The sequence below is a fragment of the Rhipicephalus microplus genome, chromosome 2, assembly GCF_043290135.1.
Source record: "Rhipicephalus microplus isolate Deutch F79 chromosome 2, USDA_Rmic, whole genome shotgun sequence".
NCBI classification, from domain to species: domain Eukaryota; kingdom Metazoa; phylum Arthropoda; class Arachnida; order Ixodida; family Ixodidae; genus Rhipicephalus; species Rhipicephalus microplus.
Window position 1 is genome coordinate 235,286,606 of NC_134701.1, and position 15,797 is coordinate 235,302,402.

General features: G+C 47.5%; 3 protein-coding genes across 5 annotated transcripts in view; 2 read left to right on the top strand and 1 right to left on the bottom strand.

The window, feature by feature from the left end:
- The window catches only part of NAT1 (N-acetyltransferase 1), a 61,638-nt gene extending 56,937 nt beyond the window's left edge, over positions 1-4,701 (bottom strand). The window contains exons 1-3 of one of the 3 annotated variants that reach the window (XM_075877445.1): positions 3,839-4,213; positions 3,129-3,252; positions 97-885 (exon numbers count right to left, since the gene is read on the bottom strand). In XM_075877445.1, coding sequence (XP_075733560.1) covers positions 97-468 — 372 coding nt within the window. In that variant the 5' untranslated portion in view covers positions 469-885; positions 3,129-3,252; positions 3,839-4,213. The other 2 variants (XM_037421397.2, XM_075877452.1) reach the window with 2 other exon arrangements.
- A 900-nt stretch (positions 4,702-5,601) lies between these two features.
- Positions 5,602-8,897, top strand: gkt (tyrosyl-DNA phosphodiesterase glaikit). Its single transcript, XM_037421396.2, has 2 exons — positions 5,602-6,813; positions 8,099-8,897. Exons 1-2 carry the CDS (start codon positions 5,744-5,746, stop codon positions 8,865-8,867), a joined length of 1,839 nt encoding a protein of 612 aa, XP_037277293.2. The 5' UTR covers positions 5,602-5,743; the 3' UTR covers positions 8,868-8,897.
- A 2,639-nt stretch (positions 8,898-11,536) lies between these two features.
- Positions 11,537-14,358, top strand: RpLP0 (ribosomal protein LP0). Its single transcript, XM_075877494.1, has 4 exons — positions 11,537-11,610; positions 12,625-13,237; positions 13,533-13,751; positions 14,117-14,358. Exons 2-4 carry the CDS (start codon positions 12,665-12,667, stop codon positions 14,276-14,278), a joined length of 954 nt encoding a protein of 317 aa, XP_075733609.1. The 5' UTR covers positions 11,537-11,610; positions 12,625-12,664; the 3' UTR covers positions 14,279-14,358.
- Positions 14,359-15,797: the final 1,439 nt, after the last annotated feature.

Below are 15,797 nucleotides of genomic sequence, written 5' to 3' on the forward strand. Positions count from 1 at the left end.
CATCCTTTCAATAAGTGCACACGCTGCTCTAACCATCGTGCTACGGCAGCAGTCGTCTTATCTTCCACTTTATCGGGTATTTGTGTGCATGCATACCTGGCAGAGGCACTCCAGGTCCTGCCAGTCGCCACCGCTCTGCACGCGTGCAGAGGCGACCAGCAGCTGTTGCACGCACTGATGCAGGATGGACTCCTGCAGCAGGCCCTGCTTGCCCAGCTCGCCGATAAACTTGATGTTGCCGAGCATCTTGTGCTTTGCCACCAGGCGCTGCTCCTGCTCGTCGGGCGTGAGGGGCCCATTTCTGCGTTCAAAGGCCTCGTTGGCACGCCGCCGGTTCTCAAACTCGTCCTGGCACTTTGTCAGCAGAAGGCGGCGGAAGGTTGTGGTCTGACTACTGCTGCTGCTGCTCGGGGGCGGCTCGAAATTTGGTGACTCGTCGCACAGTTCCCGGCAAAGGGATGCGTACATGCAACTGTACTTCGGCTCATCCAAAGCTTTGTCGAAGATCAGCAAGATGACGCCCTTGAGGATGTGCGTTGAGTCGAGGCCCACGAGCAGCAGCTCCTTGCGGAGCTTGTGGAACTTTTCCGGCGTGAGCTTGTTGAGAATGCCGCGCACCTTGCGGAAGACGAGGTCATTCTTGTCGGCTGAGTTGAGGGGGGCATCTCGCCGAACAACGCTTGGGGGAACCCATCGGTGCACGCAAGGGGAGGAGACAGTCGCTGCCGCTGCTACTGTGCCGTCCCTGTTGCACGGAGATGAAGAGCCCCCCGCTCCTCGCGGCCCTTCCGTTGTTGCGTCTGGTGGGGACGCCCGCGCCACACTAAACCGCCTTGCCGCCGCTCGCCTGGTCTTTTGGGGCTCCTGCTCGCAGGGCCTTTGAACCTGGATCAATAACAAACACACCCATCTACACAAACAGCACTTGCCAAGACATACACAGGTTCCTGCCAAAGGATCGAACGCGCCCACCGGGTGCTTGAAGGAAAAATTTGGGAAAGGCACACGAAAAAGTTTCTTTTCTCGACGCTCTTGTCTTGCACCTCTCTGTCCTGGTGATGCTTAGCTGTCAAAATTCTTTGTTAATGTTATGTCTCAACTAGCCCAGCAACAAGTTGTAAGTTACATTGACCCTTGTCTTTCGGATCGCATAGCAACCGCGAGCGTTATGTGGGAAAGGGAGTTCGGGCAAACGGTACCTAAGCAATGGCCACGATGACACCATTCCTGGCTGCCGCGCCGCGAAAACTGTGCCTGGCATCCCTCTCCCACACCCTACAAGCCCCCATCGTTGCTATCGACTCGGGACGGGTATTCTCTCCCCCCAGCCCTCGCCATCACAGAAACAAAAATAACATCGGGTGGCGGTGGGAGCCGGCCGTAATGAACTTGAAAGCATCGCGAAGGAGGCACAGCCGACAAGGCTGATACAGCCATCACCCTAATCTGCAAGGCCGCCTTGCCCAAGGACACGTGCACTTTCGACTAACCTCGCCAAGCACGCCGTCTGATGCCGCAGTCGCGCCGCTCGCTTCCGATTCCTCAAAGCAAGGTCGGCGACTACGCAATCTGGCACAGCCGCCAGCTAAACCACCTGGACAGCGTTCCTTGGAAAAAAAAAAAAGGTTCTTTTACTACTAATCAGAAGGGGCCGCAGTGAAGTCTAAAACACCTTCTTACTGTGATGTTTGTGGACGGCTGCAGTTTGCTAAACGACGGCAGAACCGTGCACCCAAGATCGCCCGCAAGGCAAACTGTGGCTCGGGGATTTAGGACTCGCGAGAAAGTTCCTGTAGACTACAACGCGGAGAGACAACGTTGCGCTTTTGCGGGAAGCGATGCAACAGAACCGTTTAAAGAAGGAACTCAATGCAGGCACGCGAGACGAATGCGCGGCTAAGCGAGCGTCCGTAAGCCCCGTTTCGCGTGCCTCGCAGTGCAGTGAATTCGCGCAGGGTTAAAAGGAAAAAAGAAAGGAAGGCAAGACGAACAAAAAAAAAATCAGGTTAGCTTCACTCCTCCCTCCTCCTGCTCAAGAGGTTGGAGAATGAATGGCGTCCGCATACGTAGCAAATGGGACATGCGCTTCAATTTTTCTCGCCGCATTGTTGAGAAAGCCGGAAAACTTAAAAAAAAAAAGTGTGAAGAACGGGACACGCTCTGCACTCGAACCGACAGAGAACGAGTTGGCGACGAACAGGAAACAGTTCGCAACGTGTACTACCCCAACCCCCTTCCCCTCTGTGGCCCCACGACTTGAACGTGACCCCCTGCGTGCCCTCCCTTGAACGCCAGCGTCGTGCCTTGGAGCAAAGTCCCAAAGATAGGAAAGGAGGGGGCAAGAGAGGGGCTGCCCACTCGCCCTCTCCCGCTAGCCCGGAAATGCAGATTCCATTGCCAGCTCACTGGTCATCCTACTGCTTCGAACGAAGTTCAAAGCGAAAATAAATGAATCGCTCAAACCACACGGCTCGCGAAACAAAGAAAACAAAGAGAAGGGGGTCCACAGCCAAATCAACGCTGTTAGCGTCACACTTGATCAAGGCGGCGCACGCTACATTTTCATTGGGATAATCACTGTTACGTGTCGAAAAGTACGCTCTGTACAGATTTCTTATTTGAATCGTTACGCTAGAAGTTGCGAAGAAGGCCTAACCACCGCTGAGAACGAGCTTTGCTGGAAGAAAAGAAAATTTAAACTGCGCCGATTACACCTACGCCGAAGATGCAACGCCCAGGATCAAACGAAGCAAACCGAAAAATTCCTCACGCATGCATAAAAAAAATTAATTACGATATGAAGAACTAACATGCCGTTTACTCGATCGCTGGAAAAAATATAAAAAACTTGCGACCCTGACGCGAAGTCTGGGTGGCCAATATGGCTGTGGTTAGGACTAACTGCAGCGAACAACGAGGCCTGGGCGACCGACTTGATCAAACGCCGCTCACCTCGATGCAAAAAAAAACTAGGAGTAATGGCAAATCATTCGCTGCAACTGTATTTTATTCCGTGAAAAGCATCCATGTGCAGGCTTCAACTACTTCAGGGTTAGACACATACGCAACAAACGAAACCTACAGAGAAGGAAAAGGCTGGGGCGCCCCTATGGAGGAGGTACACTCACCCTGCTCGACGCTTTGTTCCAGACTGCGTTGTGCACGCAGCCAGCGCAGCTCTCCCAGAATTCCTGGGAGAGCTCGCGCCGATTCGCGTTTCATCCGAGACTAGTGTGAGGTCAGAAACATGACCTACTACACTCCTGACCTGTTCAGATAGCGGGGTTCCTATGGGAGCGCGTGTCCCCGCTCTCGTTCAATCGCTCGCCGTAGGTGGCGCTACCTATAACCTGTTCGTCTGTTTCTTTACGGTTGTTTTGTAGGCGCTGGTATAAGAATGCCTGCATTCTGCAGTGAACTGGCGGCATATATGTGACTATTTCTTCCCATACATTGCTGGTTAAGCAAGGTGTTCAGAGCGCTTGAGTATTTATAGCACACTGGTTGACAAACGTGGGAACCCGTAGATTTACACGATGTAGGGCAGCCTATGCGTGGTCGCGTGCATTTTATTGCAAAAAAATTCTGAATGTCTTTTAGTATTATTATTTCTGAATAATTCTAAATTTTGGATCATAAATACGCACTACGAGTGCTTTGTTGGTCAAAATTTGACCACAAAGAGTGAAGATGACGTCAGCGAGCAGGTGCTGCCTAGCGCCACGCCGCTCGTAGGTTACGGCCCTAGCGGCAGAAGGTATGAACTAGAACGTGGGCGCTGGAAGAGGTGCTCTCTGGGCAGGTCAGGAGTGTAGTAGGTCATGGTCAGAAACCTGACTGGTCACGTGACGGAGCGCATGCGACTTTCCACCGAGTTGCTGGGGGACGGATGTGCGCGTTTAAAATTAATTTGAAATACGGTACCTGTTTGAATTTCGCGTTAGGTGAGGCTGAAGTTTCAGTTGACTATCATCTGTAACTGATTCAGTCACCAGCGTACACGTGCAAGTCGTTTGTTACCAGCTTGACAAACCAGTTCCGCGATCAGCTGATTCGTTCTTGACGTCTATTCGAAGACTTGAAAACAAAGCTATGACCTCATCCCTGCGTGAAGATCGAGTGAGATGCGATCGAAAGCATTAACTAAGCCAGCCGGCGTCATGAGCTGCAGCTATATCATGTAGAATGTTGTACATAAAGCGCGCGTACCCAACGCGTACATTATTTTCCTGAATAAATGTACATTACTATAAAATTCCAGCAAAGCGACAATTGTAATCAGATCATGAACACCGGTATTTGTAGATGCTGTACATATAAGCAAATTAACTGTCTAAATTAGATGCACGAACTGAACTTTATAAAATTAATTTCAATTACGGCCAGCAAACATCGCGCAAACACCTCCACGGGACTTTCGCTGCGTGTACGCTATTGCTAACACTGCAACTACAAAGAGCTACTGCGCTGCATGCAACACTTCCGTCGTAGCAGACGAAACCGTCGTACACGCCGTGAGTAAAAATGCCTCGATCAAGTACTCACCATGTAGTGCGTCGCGCACTGTAGAACGTAGTCCGATTTACAAAAGTCCGCTGTGCGACAGTGGTGAGACAATGCCAGCAATGTCAGTGTGATTGCGCCTCTTTCGCTTTCAGCGAGACGTCACTTGCATATCAGTGACGCAGAGGAAAAAGTTGCGTCACGCATTCAGAGGAAGGTTTCTGAGAATCGCAGATGCGGACAAGAGTAGTAGCAGACCGCCCGACAGCGTCGGCACCTGGCGATAGAAATTTATTGCACACGCGCTCTGTGCGCTTTCTCTGGTGTTCGGCGAAAATATACGTACCATGACCTACTACACTCCTGACCTGCCCAGAGAGCACCTCTTCCAGCGCCCACGTTCTAGTTCATACCTTCTGCCGCTAGGGCCGTAACCTACGAGCGGCGTGGCGCTAGGCAGCACCTGCTCGCTGACGTCATCTTCACTCTTTGTGGTCAAATTTTGACCAACAAAGCACTCGTAGTGCGTATTTATGATCCAAAATTTAGAATTATTCAGAAATAATAATACTAAAAGACATTCAGAATTTTTTTGCAATAAAATGCACGCGACCACGCATAGGCTGCCCTACATCGTGTAAATCTACGGGTTCCCACGTTTGTCAACCAGTGTGCTATAAATACTCAAGCGCTCTGAACACCTTGCTTAACCAGCAATGTATGGGAAGAAATAGTCACATATATGCCGCCAGTTCACTGCAGAATGCAGGCATTCTTATACCAGCGCCTACAAAACAACCGTAAAGAAACAGACGAACAGGTTATAGGTAGCGCCACCTACGGCGAGCGATTGAACGAGAGCGGGGACACGCGCTCCCATAGGAACCCCGCTATCTGAACAGGTCAGGAGTGTAGTAGGTCATGATACGTACTGCTGTTTTTTTTTTTTAATTATGGCGTTGTGATTAAAAAAATGATGCGTTTCTTCCTCTCAGTACGCTTCATACGTGCTCCATGAACACGCGGTAGTCGCAACGCAGTAGCAGTGGTCTACGCGTGGCCAGTAGGCACTGGCGTGGCGTGTATGGTGTTCTCTGGTATGGTGTTGTGTGAATTTAAAGTATTTACGCGTCTTATTTACCTTGATGTCACCTGTACGTGTTATTAAATACTTTAATCGTCGATCAGCGTTGGTCGAAAAATAGAGCTGCCTGCCTGATTGTACCAAGTTGCTGGCAGCATGGACGACTCCGATGCCACGATCGACTCTGATGAGTTGGAGTCGTTGCTTTCTAAAAACCGTCGACAAGATGGCCGAGATACTACTCGCTGCAACGTTCCTCGAAAGCGACAAAAAGTCAGCGAACGACCGGTTAAGATACACGTGATATCGGACTCGAGCGGCAGTGATACCGACTGCGAAGAGGTGTCGTGCAAGCCCGCGCCCAAGAAACCGGTGTCAACTACACCGCGCAAGCCCGGCACATCACCCAGCTCGAAAAAACTCACGGTTGACAAAAAAGAAGCTTCGAAGCCTAACAGGCAACCGGTCCGAGGAGACCATAATATTGTGCGCGAGGCCAAGAAAACTGTAGAAGCAGCCGCTTCGGACGATCGGCCGGTGTGCAAGTACGGACCCAGCTGCTATCGCAAGAATCCAGAGCACAGACGGGAGTTTCGTCATGACGTGGCGAAAAATCCGAAGCCTTCATGCTACAACGGCGCTTTGCTGAGCCTCTACTACACCACCGTCACGGGTATTCCGGCCCGCTACAATGCTGCGCAAATCGCACGCTCCGTACGGGACCTTCTCTCACCCGACATGGGTCGCCTGGTGCGCTCCGCGCAGTTCAATTACTGCTTCGACATTCCCTGGCTCGTCGAACAGTACCCGACCGACTTCCAAAAGCTGCCCTTACTCGTGGTTCACGGAGAACAGCGGGAGGCGAAAAAAGCTCTCGAAGCATCGGCATCTGGATTCGAGCACGTTTCCTTCGCTCAGGCTAAGCTGGAAATCGTGTACGGCACGCACCACACCAAAATGATGCTACTTTTGTACAAAGAAGGGCTGCGCGTCGTCATACACACGGCCAACATGGTCCCGACCGACTGGGCTCAGAAAACTCAGGCCATCTGGGTTGGACCCGTTTGTCCGCACCTCGCGCCAGGTTCGAGCGGTGGTGACTCTGAAACTGGGTTCAGAACAGACCTTCTCAACTACCTGTCGGCCTACGGTGACACCCACATAAATGAGTGGTGCCACTATATTCGCACGCATGATTTCTCTGCAGTCAAGGTTTTCCTAGTCGGGTGTGTTCCATTATTCATAGTTTGCTGTTTTGATACCCCATTCAGCATTTTACTATTGTTCACAGCACTGCCTGCAGTGCAGCTTAGAACTCTTACACTGTCGTGACCTATTTTATTATTTGGGAGTCTTCGAATAGGCATCCCAACTAAGTATTCTTGATGCCACTAGGCATGCAGGCGAGCCAAACAGGGTTTGGGTTTTAAATCGGGAATGCTGTTTCTCAAAATCAGTGGGAGCCCCAAAGCCTGCTACAAAAGCTTTGCATCAAACAAACACGAGAGCACTCACTGAAGCATTGGCCCTCGGCCTAGACTAAAGCGACCTAGAATAGAGGGAGTGACCAAAGTGCCGCAGAAACTATTAAAAATCTCTTAGCTCCTGCTTTACCCAAAGCAAGCACATGCAAAGGGCTTTGAGGCTCCAAACTTTTGGGGCTCCTATTCGAAAACTCTCTATTAATGCTTCTTTTTTCATTACTCCACAAGAGCATTACATGACTGCCTCAACTCGAGGAATAATGTGCTTGCATGGCACTTATCACTACATGTTGTGCAGAAATTATAACCAAGGCATCCATTCAATAAAGTCACATAAAAGTTTGATAACTGTTGCAATTTACGTTAGTTTCTTACCATAAATATGTTTCAACACATTAATTCATCAATGAATGACAAAGCAAAATAAAGAAGCAACTATTTTATACTAAAAGTAGGCTGTATGTAATAGTTTTTGACAATTTAGTTGTAGGGTCAGAGACAGCATGCTATTAAAAGAAGAGCTACTGTATATTATTACCATGGTGACTTCCTTTGGCAACTATCATTCAATAGTATGTGGCGTCCTTATGCCTTGTATATAATAGATTAATGCGCATCAATCAAATTATTGTGTATTTCTTGATTTACTGGCCATAAAATTTGTAACAGCAAAAGATGAACTTGCAATTTGGTGAGTTATATTCAAGTGGATCATGTGTTTACTCCATTAGAAAGCCTAACTGTGGACTGACCGAATGCTCTAAAAATTTCTTCATTTGATTTCTGACACCTGATTAAAAAGTAATGCTCAAGGCTAATGAACAGGTGCACAAAGCTAATCCGTTTTGTAACAAGTGTGAAGGTATATCAAGAACTTGACAAAAAACAGGACAAATAGGCGATTCAAGTTATGTGCTCTGTTTGTCTCACTTTATAGTCTTGGTATGTGATTTTCAATGTTATATTATACTTCTACATAACGAACAGCTGTTGCCATTTGCTCATTCTTCTCTGCTTCAAATTGCAGTTCAGTGCCGGGGAGACACACAGGGACGAGGAAGTCATGTTTCGGCCACCTGAGACTCCGAAACCTGCTCAGTCAACATGGACCTAGCAAGGACCTGGTGTCTAACCACTGGCCTCTTGTTGCCCAGTTCTCTAGCATTGGTTCTCTGGGTGCTAGCGCAGAGAGTTGGCTGTTGGGCGAGTTCCTCTCCAGTCTCTCAACAACAAAGGGTTCTGTGGTGACGGCACGGTCAGTGCCTTTGAAGCTCGTGTTTCCTTCGGTGGATGATGTTCGCTGTAGCCTTGAAGGCTACCCTGCCGGTGCCTCTATCCCTTACAGCATAGTCACTGCAGACAAACAGCGATGGCTGGACTCCTTCTTCCATCGGTGGAAAAGTGAACGGTTGGGCCGCACTGCTGCATCTCCCCACATCAAAACGTACACCCGACTTTCACCCAGCGGCAAGCAGATTGCCTGGTTGCTCGTCACGAGTGCCAACCTTTCGAAGGCTGCATGGGGTGCTCTGGAGAAAAATGGAAGCCAGCTGATGATACGTTCGTATGAACTTGGAGTGCTCCTCTTTCCTGGGAACTTTGGACAGGCGACTACCTTTGTTGTCTCCGACGAGGCAGGCGGAAATGGTGCTCTGTTTTTGCCTCTTCCGTACGATGTGCCTTTGGTCCCGTACACAAAAGATGACGAACCTTGGACTTGGGACAGCCAGCATAGAGAACTACCCGATCGGTTTGGGAACATGTGGTGTCCACCTGTAAATAGGCGGGGCCGGTAGGAATAATTAAAGCAATTTGCAAGGTTGTGCTATGGGGAGTTTTAAAATTTGTGCCAATGATGCTGACTGTGGTTTTATTACTCACAGTTTATTTTGCTTTTAATGAACTTGTATACTTCTTCCTTTCATAATTGGTGTGTAGCTGTGACACCTTGTTGCAGCATTTGTCGGTGTTGGATCTTTACTCTTGCACTGAAGAAGCATTTCAATTTGTAATCAGTGCTCATTGCAGTAGAATATTCAATATGCTAAAATTCGGGTTTATATGGTTGTCAGTGAGACATTGTTTTTAAGAGTTATTGTGGCATGAATGCTCATTGTGATATGATCACTTCTTGATGTCTAACTGTATAATATATTGCTCGCTTTGGTCATTACCAGTGTCACAGAATCAACTTTTCATAATTTTTTTTTGGTGTATAGTTTTCTGCTAGTTCAAATCGTAGCACAAAAGGCTGGTGTCAATTTTGATGAGAATGATGTCATTCAAAAAAGTAATTGAATTACCCATTTGTAATAAGGTTATACCAAAAACATGGCAAGATGCTTGGAAGTTAAAAATAAAGAAAAAAAAAACTAGTCAGTTACACCACCTTAAAGTTTGTGCAGCACTTGCTTATGTTACCCATGGTCCAATGAAGACACAAATTTAGACACTATCCATGAAAGCTCACGTAACCATTTATTGATAAAAGTGTGTCCTGTGTTCCACATACAGGAGCCTAATGCTTGCTTGGCATGGTAAGGTCACTCGGAATTAATCCAGCCAGACAAGGAGAAAAAAAAGAAAAAGAGCTAGTCTCTAGTGCCACACTGGCATACCAAGCACTGTTTCTTATAGCAAAGGGCGTACCAGCATCAAGGCTTCAGTGCAGAATGCGATAATATAAACTTTGAATTTGATTTTCTTTTTTATATTGAGCCTACGATCGGGATATCAATGACTGTGAAATTGAGGAAAATAAAAATGCTTGAGATATTTTTTGAGAAATCACAGCTCATCCACAGAGTGAATGATGTTGAGTGAGGCAAAGCGTTCGTCCCTCCGTGCATGCGTCCGATCGCATTTGAGAATGCAGACGGCGCGCGGGTAACACCGACAAGTCGCGAGCTAAGGAAACCGAGCGCAAGCGTCTTCAACGCGCCCGCTGCTCTGCTTCGTCCATGCCCCACCAATGATCCGCCACGTACGACGACTATACCGGGGGGGAGGGGGGGTGATTTTAAATGAAGAGAAAAGTGAGCCCCGTAACTGTCTCTCAGGGGGAGGACACTTCAACAGTTGCTCACGAGGGGTGTAGGTAAGAAGGGATTAAAAGGATAGAATAGAACGGTATTGAGATATAGAGAGAGAAGGAGAGAGCGAGGCGCAGGGACAGCGACACAGGAAGTAAGGAGAAAATAGGAAAGGTGGACACGGTCGCAGGAGTCCGAGGACGGGGCATTACTCGACGAGAGCTCTTGTCGGCATCAGGAGATGGCGTAGGGCGAGCCCAGTCGGCCAGAGCTGCGCTGTCATCGGAGATCGCGGGGGCACAACCGGTCGGCACGAAATGCAGACAGCGAGTCAACTATCCAGGAGACTGAAAGAGGCACTCGTTCTCCGCGCGTTCACGCAAAGCACGCGAAGCAGCCAATCGCAGAGTAGCCTTCATATGTGCGCGTCTCCGGAGACGCGCGCACATGAATGCTTCCTAAGAGTAGCGACATAGTTAATTACGCCATCTAGAAAATGAGACGTGAAATGGTCATCTACTTCTATTGCCTCCTTTCCTTGGTTACGCGTGGCCAGTGACAAGGTTAGACTAAGAGAAGCTTCGCCCCTAAAATATATTGACACAGTTTGGTTCACGTAAAAGAAGAATGTAACAATGGAGTCAAACTTATTTTTGGCTCCAGACACCGTTGAAAGCAAATATTACAGTAAAGGGTCATTGGAGCATTGCTGAACTGTTCACGATTTATGAAAACATTGACGTACAATCCACGCTGGTAACATGAGTGGTATCTACGCTTCCAGTTCTGTGTGTGTGTGTGTTTTACATATAGCTATTTAGAAAATGACCCTTTGCATCGTGGGCATACCTCCAGGACGCAGGTAACTTTAATTCATTATTTCTAACAAAGTAAATATTTTGAAATGTTTTTAAGGTGTAAATGAAAAAAAAATCTAGATTATTCACACGCGACACAACAGTTGGTAAACGAATAGTTTGTAAATAAAAGCATCATTCAAAACCCAGCGGTGGTCGTCACTTTCCATGATAGTAACACAGCAAAAGCCAATCACTGCACTCTTCTTGAGGTTAGCTTGCGCGTTTCAAACATGACGATAACTCGTCACACGCTTCTTGAGCTTCCTTCCAAGTTAATGGGTCGAATATTGAGGACTTTGACGAAATTTTAATGAGTTGCACGCGTGTTCTCTGGCGTGCTGCCGACAATCAACTGCACAGGCTGTCGCCATGCTGATATTATCTACATTGCTAATATATGTAAAAATACCCTGCAACAACATTTATTAAAGGTGCAACGAGGGTGATGTGTGATAATATAAGGCAACAGCTATGCAAAATTACGTGCTTTCTCTCCGTAAAAACCACTCCGACGAAACCGAAACTAAAGTAGTGCTGCCGTGCTAAAATCCGGATGGAGTCGTAGCCAGTTGAGAAGTTTTCGGCTAGTGTTCGGCCACTTCCGTTCTCCAACTTCCTTTCATACGAAAGTTTGTCGTCTTGATACGGTATGAAATTTCGCTCCTTGAAATCTAAGTTAATCGAGTGTTGCATGAATTATTGTTTTTGAATCTTGCAAGTGCAGAAACTAGAACCATCGGTGCTTCCTTTCTAACCATTATAAAAATGGTCATGAAGGTTAAAATAAATATTTTAAGTGTCGACTTGAGGCTGACGCGTGATGCTTGCCGGCTGTGCGGATAGCCTCCAACTAGACCAGTCTATCCGTTACGCTTGTCTTAAAAAAAAAATCGTATCCGGACGACGTTTGTGCGTTTTCAAAGAAAAATTTGCGTTAAATTTTCATTTTTAAAGACGTGTGTGCTCGCGCGCGGCTGACGCAGCTGTGTAGTTCTAAGAAGTTACGCTGCATTGTTACCTAGCTCTTGGGTATGTATGTGTGTTTGTTAAGGACGCAGTCGAATTATCTTGTTACGAAGAACGTGTGCGTTTAATTAACGATATGGGACGTGCTCAAGCAATCCGTGCGACAGGACAGTCCGAATACCGCATGTGCCACATGAAAGGATGCCTTCTGTCGGCACCTCGTGCATTGCGAGCCCATATACTTCGAATAGTCGCCTATGTAATACTGCTGCCACGTTACAGTTTTCGAGTACGATTGCAAATGTTCCGTCCGCGAATTACTCATCTGCACAATCCGCGAAAAGGAGCCAATCGCGCTCGGAAGTGCCAGTGTGGCGCCGGTATTTCATGATGCAGTTTTGGTCAGCTACGCGTTTTTTGATCGTGGTTGGATATTCACGCTCGGAGACATTCGTGGTCGACGAATGGCACCACGTTCGGGTTTCGATCGCTATCAAAGGGGCCGTTGTTCATTATTATATATAAACCTGTTCGAAGCCCTCGTTACCCACTGCGGAGTTAGGGAACGTTAAATCCCTGCGTTTTAAATAACTCAGCGGCTGGCACAGGTTCTTGCCCTAGTTTCAGTCAAAGAAAATCATTCACGAGTCCGAAGCATGTCTGTAACCACTGCATTCATTTCTTTCTCTTTCCAGTCCTTAAACTCGTAAGAGAAATCCTTGGCTCACTGTCAAGATGGTCAGGGAGGATAAGACGACCTGGAAGAGCAACTACTTCCTGCGACTGGTGCAGCTGCTCGATGAGTACCCCAAGTGCTTCATCGTAGGCGTCGACAATGTCGGCTCGAAGCAGATGCAGACGATCCGTGTTTCGCTCCGCAAGCACGCCGTCCTGCTCATGGGCAAGAACACCATGATCCGCAAGGCCATCCGCGGACACCTGGACAACAACCCGGCCCTGGAGAAGCTGTTGCCGCACATCAAGGGCAACGTCGGTTTCGTTTTCACCAAGGAAGACCTGACTGAGGTGCGCGAGAAGATCATCGACAACAAGGTGAAGGCGCCTGCCCGTGCTGGTGCCCTCGCCCCCCTGGATGTCATGATCCCGGCTCAGAACACTGGCCTCGGCCCCGAGAAGACCTCTTTCTTCCAGGCCCTGCAGATTCCCACCAAGATCTCAAAGGGTACTATTGAAATTCTCAACGAGATCCATTTGATCAAGAAGGATGACCGTGTCGGTGCTTCCGAGGCTACGCTTCTAAACATGTTGAACATCTCGCCCTTCTCATATGGTCTGAAGATCCTGCAGGTATGCATCTGTGTGGCGTTTTCGTCGCATTTCACCGTGTCCATTTTTGATACTGCATTAAGCTATGTTTGCAGCTGTGCAGTTTGTATCTAAATGGTATTACAGTAAATGGTATCTAAAAACCGTTTACTCTTTTAACTTTGCAAAACTTGTGTAACGTTAAGGAATGAATTTTCTTGCTCCACCGCTGAAGCAACATTAGAGGTGTGCAGTGATTGCAAGTGTGGGTGTGAGGGAATCCTAGTTGCCATTACAGTTTTAAGTCTGTGAATATTTCTTGCTTGCTTTTGTGCAGGTGTACGACTCGGGTACTGTGTTCTCCCCTGACATCTTGGACATCACACCAGAGGACCTGCGATCAGCGTTTGTTGAGGGTGTCCGCAATGTTGCTGCCGTATCCTTGTCCATCGGATACCCGACTGTTGCATCAGTCCCACACTCCATTGTCAATGGTCTCAAGAACCTCATTGCCATTGCTGTGGAGACCGACATTACATTCAAGGAGGCTGAAATGGTCAGTTTCATGTCAGAGTTGCTTTCCGTCGCCAGCTGCGGTGAATTTTTGAGTGACCGTAGCTAGGTCTTATGCATGGCATTAACTGGTTGGTCTCATGCACTGAACGCGGTGTTCACGCTTGGAATTCTTTGTTGAGGCAAGAACTAGGCAAGGAAATTCACCTGGAACAAATTCTTTTGGGTGATAGGCATGTACTACAGAAGCAAACTTGGCATAATCTCGAAGCTGGTAATAGCATAGTTTTTGTGTTAGCAGTATTCAAACTGCACCTATGCTGATGGCTTTTCTCATGGTGTCGGTGAAGGTGCATAGCTTCTGGGATGTTTTAGTGCCTTGTTTCTGAAAGTGCATGTTACGCGCAGGCCAAGGAGTACCTCAAGGACCCGTCGAAGTTCGCTGCAGCAGCAGCTCCAGCCGCAGGGGGTGGGGCAGCTGCAGCCAAGCCGGAGGAGTCGAAGAAAGAAGCCAAGAAGGAGGAATCCGAAGAGGAGGACGACGATATGGGCTTCGGACTCTTCGACTAAGCTTCCATGTGGCTGGCTGCCCACTGCCGCAGCAATGCTGCAGTGGCTTTTACCGCCCAATAAAGTTGCTCAGAAAAAGATGCGACATGTTGTACTTCAGAGGATTGTACAAGATATAAAACGCTTTACAGTTAAACTCATTTAAAAAGTGGACTGTCCGAGGTAACATTGGGTATAAGAAACAACTGTGCCAGTATTGAAATAGGTGTTGATCAGAAAAAGAACATGGTACCCTGCTTAAAAAAAACACCTCTTCAGTGCGTCTCTTATTGAGGGACTCAATTGTTATTTTACCACTGGTAGAAATGATGTTGCCATGAAAAAACAAAGTTCATTGCTCTTGCAACACTGAGTGCCGTCAATTTGATTGAAACAAGTCCTGTATATTCGCATCATATGAGATATAGCCATGTAGAAAAGAGCAGCATTAATAATATCTAGGGTTTAACATCCCAAAGCCACGCTGTGATTATGAGAGATGCAGGAGTGAAGGGCCCCAGAAGCTTCGACCATCTGACTGACATCGCACAACGTGCGAGCCTCCATCATTTTGCCTCCACTAAAATGCAATTGCTGTGGCCAGGACAGAGCCCCCGAACTTTGGTTTTACTGACCAAGCACCATAACACTGATCCATTGAGACGGACAAAACACCAGCTTCACCTGAGTGGGACTTAGTGTGAAGCAACAGGTAGCAACAAGAAACTAAACGAGAAACAGTAAGTTAGATTGGCTGTACTGAAAGTATCCTGTGAAGACTTTCAACTAGCATGTGTTGTTTCAGTGCAAAGTTTGGATGAATGTAGGCAAGGTGTATGTGAGGCTGTTCATAATATTTAGATGTTTCAACAGTGCATTAGAATCTGTAAATTGCTCTTCCATGCCAGTTTCTCTCCCCCTTTATTTATACCGGTAACAAACGGAGGTATACAGCGTACGGGTATAGATGGCTTGCATTGATGTTGCAATTGGTGCACCAGCATTGATGGAAGCGACTTTTGCCTTGTCACATTTTGTTATTGAAACATCGCATGCAGATTGCACAGAAGAGTTCCAGTCACATTGCAGCATGTTAACTGCAACTTGTACGTCATCAAATTTGCCACCATGAAGTGTAGGTACGTTCAGAAGCTGCATGCACGCAGTCGCGTGCAAGATGTCTAAAAATGATCTGGCAAGAGGCCTTTGAATGCAGACCACAATTGAGGCACAAGAATTTTAGGGGCTGTAAGGGAGATTTTTTCAATTCCAATGCTTTCTGTCCTATAGTGTGGGAGAAAAAAGCTTTATTCCCAGTTCATTCTATCCAACAGCAATTACTTCTCTTTCGCCTTACTTTTATTTCTGCCATGCCTAACCCTTTATTCCCCCTTTCATATCATTTCGTACTGGTCATATCTCCACCACTTCTCAGTTTCATTTTCATTGATTAAACGCTCCTCAGTGTGCGTGTGCTCCCTGCACCCTTGGGATGCTGGCTTGACAAAACAGATGCCACTGATGGATTGATATGAGGTTT